Source organism: Carassius auratus, unplaced genomic scaffold, assembly GCF_003368295.1.
Source record: "Carassius auratus strain Wakin unplaced genomic scaffold, ASM336829v1 scaf_tig00019657, whole genome shotgun sequence".
NCBI lineage: Eukaryota > Metazoa > Chordata > Actinopteri > Cypriniformes > Cyprinidae > Carassius > Carassius auratus.
In genome coordinates, this window is record NW_020524977.1 from 54,558 (window position 1) to 72,370 (window position 17,813).

Sequence of the window (17,813 nt, forward strand, 5' to 3'; positions counted from 1 at the left end):
TCTCAATAAAGCGCAACAGTGGCTGGCCGTTTTCTCAGCAGTCTCAGTTCCTCAAGCATTTTTCTCATTCATTTCCTTCACACTGTAGGCATTTCAAAATGCTTTTAAAAAATAGTTTTAAGACGTGAACCAAACCAACTAGCACTGAGATTTAAAGTCTTGAATTGATGCACAAAAAAAGAGGTATGTTTGAATGAAGGACCCCACTAAGCACTGCAAAAATAATTTAAAAAGACATTGGTATGTAAAACTACTGACTTATGGTGAATGAAATCAATATATTTGCGTTTACACTAAAAAGATTACATTTAATTGTAATAAGACAAAACACATTTACACAGTGAACTGAAGTAATAAAAATGCTTTGGAAAATGTGATTCATTTTAGTGCATTGATTCATTTAAACTATTTGTGTAATGTAAATGAAAAACTATTCACAGATTTATTGCTTTGTGCTACTGTGATTAAATAACTAGTATAAAGAATCTTGCAGCTTCTCACTGTTTTAACTAAAATTAGTGTTTTTACATTTATTAGTGATAAAAAAAACACATTCAGTCGTGAATTAAATTGACTAATTGATAAATAAATAGTGTTTTGACAAAATATAATTTTCAATGTAGCTCCTAAACACTGATTAAGGCCCCCTCTACGTGGAGACGAGTTTCGCTGTATACGCATACATTTTGCATCGTATAGGCGTTTCGTCCACACGGATTTGCCGTTTTGGGAGAGTGAAACTGATATTGGATAAATTTGAAAACGCTGCCTTTGCGTTTTCATGTGGAATGATGACGTCATCGGCCCACGTCTCGGCCCTAGTCAGACACCGCTATGTCACGTAACAGAAACAAAAACATGAAGAAACACTGAACGATTGTCTTTTTATCAACTAAAATTAACAATGATTAATAAATGTATTGTTTCATGTTCGTTTGTATACCACTCACAAGGTTTATGCACATAGACCAAGTCTTCTTCTGGGTTTATAGTGTATCTATGTGGCAGAATTATAGCGCCACATACTGGTCTGGCATATATACTACATCGTTTTGTGACGGTTTTGTGGTTTTTGTGTGGACAGATATTTTTTGAGATGAAGCTGTTTTTGTTTCTACTGTACAATTTAGGTATAGAAATATTTGGTATACCAAAAAATGTTATCCCTGACAATGTTTTAAATCAAATGCATAAATGATAAAATATTAATAATATATTTTAGAAAATTGTAATTCAAATTGAAATGCTGTCTTATAGAGATTTTCTTTTTGTGTGGTAGATTTGGCAGAGTTGTTTCCCCGGAAAATTTCCGGATTGCCTTCTGTGTGAACGCAAACACTTCCCAGGATTGATTCCGGGATTGATCCCAGAATCAATGCCGTAAAGGGTATGTCATAGTGATGTATCGTGTGACTCTTTTACCAGGTGTTTTGAAGGCAGATCAACTTTCGTGATGAAAAAATATGTGCAAAATGTAATGAAGCAGAGATCAGTTAGCTCCTCAATATCCGTGCTAAAGCTGAGATCGTTCACCAGTTTAAGAGAAAGTTAACATGCCTAGCGTTTTCGACTCGTACATTACACGTCACATCCTGATGTCGTGTGTCATTACGGGACCTTTACAAGTTGTATATGAACGCATGCAGAGATTCCAGAAGATCACTGGCAGTGTGAATGAACCAAAATCTGCTGATTCGGGAACAGTTGGCGGGACACATTACCCGTGTATTTTCCAGAATCTCAGTGTGAAAGGGATTGAGATTCACTTTTGTGAATTTGGGTTTTGTGGTCGATAAATAAATGTATATAAAAATAAATCACCTATAGTATTCATGTATTCACTAAAATGGGTCAAACGTTCCAGTGCAACGTAATGCGCGAGTTCAGAAGAGCACCTTTGCGTTGTAAAATATAGAGTATGTCTGCAAAGTAGATTGAAAGATCCAGGTATTTTATGATGCGAAATTAAGCACAGATCAATAACATCAAAATAAACAGACCAATAACCACCCAGCACATTTAATCTGCAAACGATAATAAACTCCTGCACTTCTCTGCTATATATTTCTTTTACAGTTTTAATTTAGACTAAATGGTCATGGTGATTTGGTAATAGTCCATCCGCCACGTCTTTATACTAGGACTGAATGAGAGGTGAGATTGAAGTCCTCAGTAACATCTGCAAATTCAAGAAGTTCTGATCTCATTAAAAGGCTTAAATGGGAAGATTCTCCTCTATGCCCTCAAGTCAAACATGACCCCGGCAGCTAATGAGCACTGTCTGCCAGGCCCGAGCATCAACGCCGCCGCATCCATTGTTATTTTCTGACTGCTGAATTAGATATCCCTGCTGAGGGGGAATGCAGATTGCCCCCTTGTGCAAAAACCATCATTAAGCATTCTTTTCAGCTGCATATTAGTTCTCTCCTCAAAGGAGATGCAATTAATCAACCTTCTTTGTCAGCCGGCCTCACCGGTCACGATAAAGTGCTGTATGAATTCGTCCGGGGCGTTTCTTTAATGGTTCCGCTGCGCAGGGCTTGGCAGGATTGCACAGATCTAATTGAAAGCGTGCGGGCCAGGTTCTGGACGTGTCATGGAAAGGGTTTGAATTTTGACTTGTGCTCGGCAGGACAAGGGCCTGATCTTTGGTGGCTCCAGAGCCGTGCTGTTAGCAATCTCGGGAAGTTTAGTCTGCGTTTGAGTGACAGTGTGACTGCTGCTCGGTCCCGGCAGGTGGACGCGTGGCACTGAGGCCAAGGTTTATCAAAGCTGATTTTTGTGCTTGCACATGATATTTGAGTCACTGGAGGCGGTCAGACTATGAAGTTTGCTTTCTCTTATGAACAACTGAGTCTCTGGGCTATGCTATTAGACTGTCTGAAGCATATTGGACGCAGAACAAAACAGTACAATTAATGGGAATCAGTACGCACGTTATAACTGGCGTGTCAAATAAGAAAGGACATAAGGACAATGAAAAAAGTGGTGGGGCACATTAGAAACTTCATCAGCCTGGCTTATGCATATAAAGCAGTTGATGTAATGTTTGCCCAGTAATTGTAATTTACTGATTATAATCAGATTGCCATAATTAATAGATTTGGAGGAGAGAAGGCACTTAAATTGAGTGGCTCATATGTTCAATGGAGTGCAACAGTTACTGCCTACTGTTAAAGCCACCTTCAATAAATAAAATAAAATAAAATAAAGTGAATGAAAATGAAGCATTGTACAATTTTTAAATGCTTTGAAAGAAGTCTTACAGAAGGACAAAATAAGTATTTTTTTATTTAAACATGTTTTAAAATATAATTTATGGCATTACTTTACATTACTTCAGTGTCACATGATCCTTCAGTAATCATTCTAATATGCTGTTTTGCTGCTCAACAAACACTTATTATTCTTATAAAAGGCATTAAAATAAAATGGCATTAGAAATGTCTCCACGGTCAATTCTAATCAATTTAATTAATGCTTGCTTAATAAAAATAATTAATTTCTTCAAAAGAAAAAACTAAAACCCTGAAACGTACTGACCCCAAACTTTTCAATGTACACTTTAAAATATACATTGAAAAGTGTATGTATAGTGTTCAAGAAGTTTGGATTGTGTTCTTCACAATGCTTCACTGGAGTGACTCTCTGACTGTCGGATTGCTCCTTTCATGATTCATGGCTAGCCTAGACCTTCACTAGGAACTGCACTGCTAAACACAATTTAAAACAAAAAAATATTGAGATATAAAAACAGAAATAAAGCATAATAATGGCTCCAAAAGAATCATCGATTAACAACTTCAAGAGCTCACTGTAGTGTTAAAAATCAATTCCACTACGGAAGAAATAAATGGGATTTATGTCAAGCAAATGGACCAAGCAAAATAAAAGCTCTTCAAATATTATAATTATGGCACCAAGAAGTGAGGGAAATGATTTATAAAACATCTAAATGGTTGTCTTCCTGTCCATTTTTAGTCATAATGATCTGCAAAGTGGACTGCATTTATGACAAAAGTCAAAAGTCTGGTTGCATGAGACTAGATCTGTGTGTTCTGAATGCTTCAGTAAACCTGGCTGATCTTTCACACTCATTAAGCAAGTGATGAAACAAGTGTCTAGGTACTTTTATCCCTCTGAATGGCATGTTCTCAATCCAATTTCTTCCCACAGTCTCTCACACACCAATCCAAATCGAAATGAGTCACCCAGTCCATCTAGACGTATGACTACTGGACCAAGGACAAAGTAAGGATCATTTACTAACATTAGGACAGGGCTGATCATTCACATCTCATGCAGGAGCTCTGCGCCGGTCCCAGGTGTGCTGTGAGAGGCTCTATTTAAAGCTTGGCTTCTTCCCCAGCAGCTCACGCGGGCTCTTGTGTTACAAGCACATAAAAAGCATGTTGACTTACTGTAATAAACTAATGCAAATTGTGCAGTGGCGTGAAGGATTGCAGAATAAAGATCCATACATCACTGTGCACGGAGGTCTGGCGGCTGCACGCAGCCCACACGCCGCCCACTAATTCACCACTAATTTACCATGAAGCATAAAAGTATTCTTTTTTAATTATCTATACTTTCGGCCAAAAAACGATCCCTATCTCGGACCACTGAGACGCTCTCAGGAACAAACGCTTGCTCAGAGCATTTGGCTTTGCGTTCGTGCATCGACTGTGATAATTGGAACTGATATATCCTTAGGAAATGTCAGTGGATTCAATCAAAACCCTTCCATCGGAGTCTGTAAGGGGGTGAAATTTAGAAAGACAGACAGAGTCGGAGAGAAAGATTTTGAAAAATGCATCTGTGGCTCAGAGTTGTTTATGAACTCTGTTTTATAGCAGAGAGAAGCTTGTGGTGGTGCATGAGGGGGTTTTTAAACAGCAGCACTGTCACACATGGCTCATCCATTTCAGACAGTCACTGCACCCCATCAGTGCTCCAAAGGGTCCAATGTCATGCCACACGCTCCCTGAATATCTGATCTCGGGCCTCGACTTCTGCATGCCTCTCTGCTCCGTTCTCTCTTATTTATGTTTGCTGCGACTTGCCTGAATGTATACTTCAGGGTAACAGAAATAGAAGTGCAAGGCCAGCAAAATGGTGTTGACCTCTTGTTCTCGGGGCCCTGTGAAGCCAAAACTTCTTCAATGTGAAGTGGGATTTGAGGAAGCCCTATTGAATTGTCTAGCCCACCGCAGACAGGTCTTTTGATCCTTAAAGAAACAAAGGCACTTCAGGGGGCCTGAACTCTTGCTGTGTCTCGACAAAAAGCAGCCTTTAAAATTCAGCTTTCAGACAAAACTAGCAAACGGAAAGCAGTCAGAGCGCTAAATAAAACAGTTTTAAGACTCAATGTGCAAAACAGACACTAAAAATTGATTAAGAACAGACTTTGTGAGTTTATGAGACCACTTTTTTATTTTATGCTGGGTCAAAAATACAATACAACAACAGGAAATATTTTTTATCAGACTACACTTATTGTGTTATATGTTGTTGATTCACTAAAAACTTGTTCCTATGAGTCATTCATTTAAGAAACCAACTACATTTATAGGGTTAGATTTGTTGCATATTTCCACACAAATTGTCACAAACACGACTCCACCTGGCATTTATTTGCTGATTACAATCATTAATGATTCAATAAAAAGAGTGATTCATTGAGGAACTAGACTACAGAGTTTGTGCTATATTTGAATTACTAAAAAAACTGTTTCATAAGAGTCACTGAGCCAGGAATAGGATACTATGTTTCTGATGTATTGACTAAACATTACTAAACAGGTTTAAACAGTAATTTGCACAAGAATCAGGTCACTTCATATGTTTGGAATGAATAAAAGCGTTGTATTATTGTATGGTTTTAAAAAGAATCAGCTTATCATTAATTCTGATATCAGAAAACATAGTCTTACTATGATTTTGATTAATTAAAAGAATCGTCTCATGTGAGTCAGTTGTTCATGAATCAGACGTGTGTCATGCTGTATGTTTTTGATTGATTCACTTAAAAAGAATAATTGGTTTGGGAACTGGAGACATTCATTTATTCAGGAATCAGACTACACAGTTTGTGCTAGGTTTTTTGAATGACTAAACTAACTGTTTCATGATCCTATCTGCGATTTCAGTTTTGGTTCTCTTACAAGACTCTATTGTTCAAAATTGAGACTGTATTGGTCATGCTTTATGTTTTTAATGGATCCACCTAAAAGTAATGCTCCATAAGTATAATCTGTTCAGGAATCAGATTACATTGGCTGCGCTGTAGGTTTTTCATTTGGTTAAAAAGAAAACGTAGTCAGTTTGAGACGACACAGTTCACGACTTATATGTATCTGATTCACTAAAAAGAACCAGTTCATAAGAGTCATTCATTCAGCAATCGCATCACACTGAAATGAATCAGTTCACTGAGAATTGTACTACAGTGGTTCAGCTGTATGTTTATGACTCACTAAAAAAGAACCAGCTAATTAAAGACATTCATCGAGGAAGTTGGTGTTGAAAAGACATAAATGTAAGTTATGACCGATCCTGTATTTCCATTTTTTAATTTAAAGGGATAGTTCACCCAATAATGCATGTCGTTCCAAACCAGTATGAACTTCTTTCTTCATTTAAACACAGAAGAAGATAATTTTAAAGAACGTGGGTAACCAAACAGTTGATGGTAGCAATTGACTTCCATTGTATTTGTTCTATACTACAGAACTCAATGTCTAGTGTCAACTGTTTGATTACTCCCATTCTTCAAAATACTTTTTCATTTTTGGATGTAGTATCCCTATATATAGCTAGGGATCCAAATGTTTGGTTCAGTGTTTCATGGTCCAATGATATATTTGGAGGACAAAATGTAGACAAGGCATAGATTTGAAGCAGCTTGCACACATGAGCGATGCTGATCTCACCTGTACTCTACCGACTGGGTCCTTCTTGATCCATTTGATGACGGTCTCATAAACCAGCTCCTCGGCCTTGGTGTTCAGGCTGTCATTGGACAGGTAGTTAATGAGGTCTTCTTTGGAGATGCTGAGGATCTCGTCTTGTCCTGCCACATCGGGGAAGTTCTGCAGGGCGAAGGCCTTGGCCATGTTGTGGAGCTCCGTGCAGCACATGGCCTCGGCCATGGCCAGAACCCCCAGGCAGTTTGCTGCAGTCAGCTGCTTTTCTGAAGAAGAGAACAAGAGAGGCGCTCACATCCATAAAAGATCACAGCACAGAGGGGATAGGAAAGCTATCTGTGCTGTATATCTGGGAGGCTCCAGAGATGGGCCCCTGCTTAAGGCGCTCCGGAGACAAACAACAGAACAAATCAATCGAGCTCAGAGCAGCGGGTTGGGACGCTGTCCTGTGGATTAGATTGGCAAGGTGAAGCTCATCTTTAGTCCCGCTGAGTCACATCTGAAGGTATTTGACCAAGCGGGAGCAAAGGCCCACATTTTTAACAAGGCAAGAGTCTTTTTGTAAGTGTAGAGCTCTATTTTACACCACAAGAGCTGAATATGAGTCTGACACTCCTGCCGTGGTGAATGAATCTAAGCCTGGATTGAAGAGAATCTTTCTAATTCAAATATGAAAAGCATAAGAAGAAAAGCTGAAGTACACGTATGTGGTGAAATACTGAAGATGTTAATTATGTATATAAAAACTAGTGGGCTTTTATACATAAATATACACAGCTCTGATCAAAGTTAAGGATAAATTTAATTGATCAAAATAAATGGTTCTAATTTCTATTTCAAATGAATGCTGTTCATTACTTTCTATTCATTAAAGAATTCTGAAAAAAAAATGAATCAGCTGTTTTCAACATTGATTAAAATAAGAAAAGTTTCTTGAGCAGCAAATCAGCATATTATTTGTGAAAGAATAAAAAAAAAAAAAATTCTGAAAGATCATGTGACACTGAAGACAGCTATAGCCACAGGAATAAATTACATTTTAAATTATATTCCAATAGAAAACTGTTATTTTAAATAGCAACAATATTTCACAAATATAAAATTTTTTACTGTATTTTGGATCAAATAAATGCAGCCTTTGTGAGCATAAGAGATTTCGGTAACACTTAAATACTTAAAGCCTTCAATGCATTTTAGATGGGTTATTAAATTATATAATGCATTAGAATCATTCATTATGTGAGGTTTAATACATTATATCTTGTCGTAAATAATTGGAATAATGAATGGATAAAAGTGCATATACAGTATATAATACATTATACATAAAAGTTTTACAGAGATGTCGTTCAAAAACATTGACATTTTATTAATTAATCAGAATGTAATTACCACTAAGAATTATCAATCAATTAAAATAACAAAATGTAAAAATATAAAATGCTATATAAATGTACAATTTTTCAAAATGCATATTATATAATTGTAAAAAATTATAGTTTTTTTGGTAACACTTTAGTATAGGGTCCAATTCACACTAATAAGTAGTTGCATATTAGCATTTCTATTATTAACATATTGGCTGTTTATTAGTGCTTATAAAGAACATATAATGCATGACATCCATAACCCTACCCTTTACCCTAAACGTAACAACTAACTTATAAACTATTAATAAGCAGCAAATAAGGAGTTAATTGAGGACAAAGTCATAGTTAATGGTTAGTTAATAGTGAGAATTGGACCCTAAAATAAAGTGTGACCGTTTTTTTTTTTATTATATTAAATAAAATTGTATATAAACAAATGTGAAAATAAATAAGTTACATAACTGACATTGAAACCCATGCTTGCTGCAATGCAAAACGCTCGTCTCTGACAATCCAATAAACAAATCCCACCAAGACTGCAGACAACAAGGCCAGTAGATCTAAATCACTCCGTAACAGACGCAACCTGTTCCGGATAAATATAATAAATGTGGACCGCATCAGAACCCCTGTGTCATCGGCAGTTCTTATGCTACCCAATTTGTCTCCAATATAAAACAGAAGAGTACAAATTGTTGTAAAAATGGTTGAGTGCGCGCCTGGTGGAGGCAGATGGGCTTTTATTATGTCTGGGTCTTTGGAGGCTGGCCTGCAGCGTGCCATCGTCAATAAACCAAACGGGCCACTCGTCTTCTTTCACTCTTAGAGGAAGGAAAAATGATTTTTTTAGGTGAGGTTTGTGCCAGAGGCAGACAGACCGCAGAGCGAGGCTTATGCCTGGTGCTAGCATGAGTTTATAGACACGCTCTGAAGTTTCTGAGTCTATGATGCTGTGTGTGGCATAACAAACACATGGCCTGCACCTCGCTACCAACAGAACTTCAGCTGCTCTAACCTCTTTTCCTTAAACCTATTTTAAAGAATGCTTTCTTAATATGCGGTCCTTGAATTCCCAGACTGTGTGCTGTGTAGTTCGGCATTGAAAAATGTTTCTAAACCTGTGTTCCCCTCATTCCTACACACCCTCACCGGACTTAATCAATTGTTTTGTACTTTGCAACTTTGACATGCAATCAGATTTTTTGCCCAAAGGCACAAACCAATCCTCAACCTGATGTTTCTGAATGCATTACACTGACTTTCATTTGTTGGGGTCTTACAGGGACTGCAAGGCACTACTGGCAATACTAGAAAGAAACAAATCAATAGCTTTTGGTGGTATATCTTTACTGACCTTTTAAACCAGAAGTTTGACTTCGTCCACATTCTCGGTGCATATAGAATATCAATGGTATCACAAACCTCAGCAGAATGACTTTTTGATATTATCAAATAATATATCGCTGGAGCTTTCTGAGATGTTCCACTAGCATTATATATGACTGATTCTTCAAGTAAGAGCTGTTCTGTTTATTGCAATGAAGGTCACATTAAATATGTTTTCGTTTTTGTTTACTATGCCTTCATCATTTATTTTTGCGGTTTAATATTATTTAATTATTTTTAAATGCCTTTTTATGCAAGGATTTTTTTGTTTCAACCTTGTCCCAGCCTTCAAATACAGTTGCGTTTTTTAAGATTGGGGCAAGGGTCAAACAACAAAATTATTTTTTCGAAAGTTTGAGGATGGTAGGTGGTAAAAAAAAAAAAAAAAAAAAAAGTTTAAAGTAGTCTATAATGCTCTCTCTGACTGCATTAATTTTTTTATATAAAATACAGTTAAAACAGTAATATTTTGAAATATTTTTTACAGTTTCAAAAATGTTTTCTATTTGAATATATATTAAAATGTATTTTATTTTCTGCGATTCAAAGCAATTTTCAGCATCATTACTGAATTCAGAAATCTTCAGAAATCTTTCTAATATACTGATTTGCTGTTCAAGAAACGTTTATTATCAATGTTGAAAACAGTTGTACTGCTTCATATTTTTGTAGAAACCTTATCTTTTAAGATTCTTTGATTAATATAAAGTTCAAAAGCACAATATTTATGTGAAATAGAAATGTTATGTAACATTATATAAATGTCTTTTCTTTTGATCTATTTAATGTGTCCAAGCTGAATACAAATATGAATTTCCTTTTAAAATAAATCTCCCCGAGCCTTGCATGTTGAATAGTAGTGTACATTTTGTTTCGATAAATATGATGGAAGAGCTTAAGAAATAAGAAGAAGAGAAAATCAAGGGAAATAAAAAAATAACAAAAAGTGAAAGTCGTTATTCAAAAGACTTTCAAAATCATTATTTCAAAAGACTGAAAAGCTGATAAATAAACATCTATGAAATTAGCTTTAGCAAGACAAAGGAGTCTATAAATTGCTAATTCTTTACTCTCACTACTTTCATTTGTAGTTTTGTCAGGTACAAAAGTGTTCATAGTTGAAGAACTTCTCCTCACTCTGCTGGTCATCTGAACCTCCTCTATATCTGGTATTGAGCTGAATAATCAGTGCTGGATCAGATTGTGACATTTTAATGTAATGTCTCTCTGACCTTTATACAAATGAGCTTGTACATGACTCCATCTGATGGATGCTGGGATCTTTTGAGTTCCGTACCTAAGAAAGACACGCAGACTTTGCAGAAGGTGTTGAACTGAAACTTGTTGGCGGCCTCCAGCAGGGTTTTGGCGTTGGCCGAGTGGATGACCAGCGAGCCGGTGTAGACGAACTCCAGCAGCAGCTCCAGCACATCTGCACCGATGTTAGTCATCTTCAGCTCCAGCTTCTCTCCACAGCCCGTCTCTCTCGATGACCTGACCACACACACACACACACACACACACACAGAGCTCATGACCACAGGGAAAGTCTTACGACCACATCATGCTTCAAATACATCCAGAATCCATTACTGGATGGTTCTATCAAACGGCTGCCTTTTTAAAAGCAAATTCTGAACGATTTATAAACATTATAATGCGTTTAAAAGTTAATAAAATTTTGCCATCTGAAGGAAAGTGAATACATTTAAATTTATTTGAGCTTGACATATGACATTTAAGATGGACCCTTTTTAATAAAAAAGCAAATGCATAAGATAAACATATTCAAAAGAGGATTGAACTTAAGTTACAATAGGACCTATTTATTTATTTGTTTCTTTACTTATTTAATTTATATATATATATATAAATATATATATATATATATATATATATATATATATATATATATATATATATATATATATATATATATATATATATATATATATTCATTTTCAACATCTAATTTTGTTTAATTATAAATTTAAATAGTAATATTAAACTATTAATAATTAGTTACTAGCTAGTCTGTATTAATAATGATTTCATTAGTAATAATTATTTTGTTTATATTTATATTTTAACAATATACTTAATATATCTTCTTTTATAAAAAATATTTTATTAATATATTTTTTATTTAATTACATTTTAATAGTTTTTAATTATATGAATGAATTAATAAAACAATTAATAAGTTAACATTTTCTTTTGCCTTTGAAAGGTTTTCTAATTGTCAGTATTAATTTAGTATGTGTTGATTAAAACCGTTTTTATTTTTCTTGGCAGGATCTTGGCTAAACTATGTTGTACTTGGTTATATAAATGAAATATGACTAAATAAATTAATAAAATAAAATAAAATACTATTTTAAGCATTTTACACTGAAAAAAAAAAAAAGTTTTTAATTTCTACTAAATTTCACAAAGAAATACATAGAACCGGCACATGACAGTTAAGATATATACGGAGAGACTAATGACAAAAGGCTAGTTTTTATTGCCATATATTCCATTTTGTTTTCATCAAAATGTGCATGTAATATAAAAAGTAGAAACAGGGCATTCATTCATATTTAAAGATGGGTTAAGTAAAACACAAAAAATTGCGCAAAGTTAGATTTTTGTGAATGTGTTTCAACATGAATGTCTCTTATTTACAGGAAAATGTGGCACTATTTATGCATATTTTCTCTTTTTTCTATTATATATATTTTTTTAAACACAAAAGGCATCCGTTTTGTAGAAGGACCCTACAGGGAAAGCATAAAGCATAGACTGTGTACAGTTTGATTCTTGCATCTGAAATTAAACTCAGTCTGAATGAAAGAAAGACGTGAAACACTTTATTTGAAACATGAGCATGGCATGCTTTGAGGACGGGCGCAGGTGGCACACAAACACACAGAGAGGATGACAGGGGGGAGAAAGACATGGAAGGAGAGGGGGACTGACACCGCAATCTGCCTGTCCACACGGAGCGAGCGTTTCATTACGTTAATAAGATTCCTGCAGCAGCCCGAGCACATCCACGGACTCTCACAGTTACCTGCACGCTCATGTCTTTCACATGCAGTCGTCTCGATCACTTCAAATATGATCATTCCCAGGGGTGGATGGCAAATGTGAATAACCAGCAGCGTCTGTGCTTTTATGATCCGAGAGGAACGAGAATCCCCTGAAGGTCAAGGGCAGGAGGAGTCAAATGAATAGCCAAGCGGCCGTTGATTGTGTTTTAGTGTGGGCTGAAGATAGCACTGATGTGTTCAGTCACCAGATAAGTGCCAAGCTACCAGACGGAGAGCCGATATACATGAAAAGGCCATTAAGGTGAAAATGAGGTGATTCTAGATATTTGTCTCGGCCTGTGTGATGATCCACCAGCCGAAACGGTCATTCCGGACCTAATATTTTCCGGCAAATTTATTGATTAAAACACTGGGTATTCGACCTTGCTCTACAAATTGGCTTTTTGTAGACACAATAGAGAGCTGTCTAAGTTTCAGGCAACTCTGAAATCACGTTCCCATGGATCCCGCCGAGTGAAAAATGTCTGTAAAGTGATGCAATGCTGAAAAACATCAAGTGTCTTAATGCTACAGCAGTCAAAACAAGCAGACGGGGATGCCGGTGTGTTCGAAAGCAAAACATTTCATCACATTTTCACCTTCTTACATGGTTCTTGAACAGATAAATTGGCATTTTAGTCTGCAGTTGAATGCGGTGCATATTAAGACACAGCATCTGAATAAAACTGCTAATACCAAGTACTAATGACTTAATTTAAAAAGTTTTAGTAGACTATTTACTTCTGCAAACCCACGTCCATGTGTTCAAAGCTTCTGGATTTTGCCTCGTATCAAAACAAAAACAGATTTAAAGATTTAAAAATCAAACACAACTTCACTCTAGCCAAAATCCAACAGAACCGTGCCTTTAGAAAGCAATAATACTCAGACTATTTACTCTATATAGCTATACTGACTAGCTACTTTGTTGTTTCATAATAATAAAATATGTCAAATTGAGACAATTATTATTATTATTATATTAATTCGTTTTAAGACGGAAAAATATGATCACAAAAACAACTTCAAGCCTTTAAGTGCTACACTCACTGTCTGTAATAAATAAACAACAATACAAATACAGAGAGTATATAAATATAGAAAGCATTTAGAAATGTCTTGCATTATAGCTATACTGACTAGTTTGTTGTTTAACAAATAATATAATACCATATAATATAATATCAATAATATAAGCATTTTTTATGAAATTCATTAAATATGATTTCAAAAACAGCTTTTTAGTACCACACTGTCAACTACAACAATAAAATAAAAGACACATATACATATATAAAATACGTTCGAGTATGTATAAAGAGTTTAGAAATCTTGCTAAATAATGTTAGAGGCAAAACCCAAAAACTTTATAAAGTTCTCCTAAAAATGAATCATTTACGTTGTTCCAACCAGTAATCGTTTTCTTTTTTATTAAACATAAAAGGAGAAAAGAGTCTCTGTTTTCCATGCAAAGAAAACGCATAATGATTTCTACCCTCAAGCTCCAAAAAGGTCTAAAAAGCAGAAAAGTAGTCCATACGACTCACTACACTATACTCCGAGCCTTGTGAAGCCATACATTATGGCTTTTGTGTAGCCGCCGGAGCTCTCAAAACTCATTTGCACTTATTCAGTTCGAATCCCAATGCAAAATACAATCTGTAAACAAAAAGATTTCGGTATGTTTCTCTCAAAAAAAACGACTGTGTGTCTTCGGAAGAATTGGAATATAGTGCAGTCAAATGGAGCAGTTTCTCAGAGCTTGGCAGTTTAAATCATCCACTTTCCCTGCGACCAAAACAACGCCCCTCGCTGAAAACAAGCTCAGAGTTTCTGCCGAAGAAGATCTTTTGTGTTTCCCGACAGAAAGAAAACAAGACTGAGAAATGGGGGTGTGAACGACAAACTACTCAAATGCGCGTCTGAGAACGTTTTAACACAATACTTTTCGGCAACATTGACTACGACGCCACACGTGACCTGTTGAAGTCGACTAAAGGAAACGGGAGGAGCTGAGGACACGGTGAAGACATGTGGAGGATGGGTGGAGTGAAGAACACAGAGTCAGAGAGAGAGAAGAAAAAGTGAAGCAAGGGGACGTTAGCTCTGCCACAGGAAGCCAGCAGCCATTCTTCAGGACCATGACCCCCCACCAAACCTAAACAAAGACCCCTGTGGCCCTGTGCATGAACATAGGAGTGTGTAGGGTGTCATTAGTCTCCACTGATTGAGTACTTGAGGGGGGAGAAGGACAACTCAAGAGGACAATGTGCAATTACGCCCCTGGAACTACAGCTGAAAAGATTAAGAAACGCCACTCCCTCCTGAAAAGCAAAAAAAGCCAGAGTTTGTTATTTTTGTCCTCTCTAATTGCCTTGGCGGTCGGGTTTTAAGATAATAGAATGGGATGTAGTCCTGGGTTAAGTTATGGAGGTGATAAAGAAGAGAAAGGGGGCCGGGGGGTGGGGGGGTGGGGGGGGGACAATAAGAACGGAAAAAGACAGAGGAAGAAATAAAACAAAAGCATGTTCATCAACCAGGTCAATTAGTGCAATCTGAATCGGCTGGAGTAGCGATTTGCTTTGTCTGAGCACTTTTATTATGGAAATCACTCTGGCTTTGGAGAGAGGTGCATATTTATGGAGCTGCTGATTGCAAGCGTTGTTTTTCAGCAAGATGGAGAGAGCGAGAGACAGGCAGAGAGAGAGAGAGAGAGAAAGAGAGAGACGGCATGTCTGTGAGAGATAGAGCAGAAAAAGTGTTTACAGAAATGAGCATCTATTATTTTTCTCACTTAAAGTGCCATTTTTTCAGCATTAGCAGCCAACATGAGGATGATGGGAGATGGCCACATGGTGCATGTGTGTGCAAACGAGATTATAAATTAGCTGGGCACATCCAAAAAAACTGCTGGCCACTGTCGACTCTTAACACATTCAAACACACACACACACACACATGGGAAAAATAAATTAAAAATATCTGGAGCTCATTTTCTCTGTCCACTGCCAGTAAGGCATGGTTTAACATGAAAATAAAAAAGCATGCTTGATTGACCATAATTATCCTCGTTCACGTATGTTTCCAGACAGAAATGGCTACAGCGTTATGTTGGCATCTGAGATATAGGGGACTGGGGTACGTTCACTTAATAAAAAAACACTTTTTTGCATCTCAAAATAATTTTTCTATAAGCCAGGTAAAATTAATTTTATGCAAAAAAAAAAAGTATTCTGGTCTTCCAATAATTCATAAATAAACAATAAAAAATATTAAATATGCAGTATACATAATACAATATATATCTACATACTGCATATTATTAAAATATCATACACCATTTTATTACATATTTTACATTTTTATATTAAAAACTGTATTTTAAGACCTGCATATTTATTATATATATATATATATATATATATATATTCAAATTATATTAAATTACAATAACTATTTGAACTATATTAAAAATACATATCATTTTATAATATGTCTAACAATTATATACATAGTCTTAAGACCTGCAAAAGTTTGCAGCAAAATAAGTTTGCAGCAAAATAAGACTTCAAGATTTGGGATTTGATTTTGAGGAAATCTGATTCAGATTTCTCTGGGTGTATGTTACAGATCATTTCAGCTGACAGCTAACATCCCGCAATATAATTAGGAGTATTAGTTATACCTCATTTCATCCCATTTCTGCTTGCCTACAGGACAACTCAAGTAAAATAGGACACCGCTTACCCCACTCTCTCCTATTTCGGCGTAATACCGATTCTCGAAAAATCTACAGATATGACCGAAAAGCATGACAGGAAAAGGGAATAAATAAAAAAAATAAGCCTTTTTTTGAAGGTTTGGAGAGAAAATAGTGCCACTGAACCATTACAGCATGAAATATGAATGAAGGAGCACACTGTGGAACTTCATTACTGTATATAAACTTCAACCCTCCGCGCGAAAACAGCCAGAAAGTGACTTTCCTCTAGTGCGGGAGGTAATTGTGCCTTCATAGAATTCGACTGTCACATCCCACGGGATTAATGATCTCCCACTGTTTTCCGAATGAAACCTTGCTACTTCCCCGCACTTGTAATGCCACATCTACTGTAAAACAAACGCGTGGTCTTATATAAATAAATAAATCAGAGCGCGGTGTCAAAGCTACTTTAAGCTAGCCAAGTTTCACATTACGCACATACGCTTGCTGCAGTTGCACTACCCATAAATTAAAGTGGCACAGAGCATACTTATTGAAAATCCGGAGGGGAAAATGGAATTACTGAGGGCAATCCGTCTCTGCGCTCCACGCGGCTGACGCTAAAGGGGAGGGTAATGGCTTTTTTCCCCGTGGCCGAGGGGAACGTGTGTGCACATTTAGGAGGTGCATTATATCCTTCAGGTGGCATGTACTCTCCTGCACCCCTCAGATGAGCTTAATGCGCGAGCGTAAAAATAACATGTGGCTCAGGCAATAACGAGGCCAAGAAAAGGAAACATTGTTCAAAGCTGTAAATAACGGCATGGTGAACTCATGCGATACAATCAATGCTTATATTAAATTGTGTAAATATAATTTAAAATTCTTCCAACCAAAATCATGCTAATGTAACATCAACTGAAACTAGATTTGCACAAAATTGAGAATTTGAAATGAATTGGCCACACCCTACAGGAAGCTGAATTGGTATGACAGGAAGTGGAAATTAATGACTGTCTACTCTATAAATGTTTTTTTTTTTTTTTTTAAGTCAATAAATGCTATTTAGAGTGTGTCTCTTATCTCCATCGCCTGTTTCAATGAGCAGCTGAAAATAGTAAAGTGCAGACATTTCAAAATAAGAGTAATTTTATATTATAAAATGTTTATAAATTAAAGTCCCGCATTATTTTAAATTTTCCATATAAATTAATTAAATTGAATTGAATATTATTGTTATATTTTATTTTATTTTATTTTATCTATCATCCTTGACAACTTTTGCTTTCCTATTAAACAATTACAGTTTAAATGCATCTGAATTTCAATTTATTTTAACTCTTTAACCTAAATA

General features: G+C 36.0%; 1 protein-coding gene across 1 annotated transcript in view; it reads right to left on the reverse strand.

Annotated features, from left to right (window-relative positions):
- Positions 1-17,813, reverse strand: part of LOC113076289 (kelch-like protein 29) — a 115,528-nt gene that overhangs the window by 53,185 nt on the left and 44,530 nt on the right. Inside the window, exons 5-6 of the mRNA XM_026248950.1 lie at positions 10,980-11,176; positions 6,933-7,192 (exon numbers count right to left, since the gene is read on the reverse strand). Of these exons, the coding sequence (XP_026104735.1) occupies positions 6,933-7,192; positions 10,980-11,176 (457 nt within the window). The remainder of the gene's footprint in view (positions 1-6,932; positions 7,193-10,979; positions 11,177-17,813) is intronic.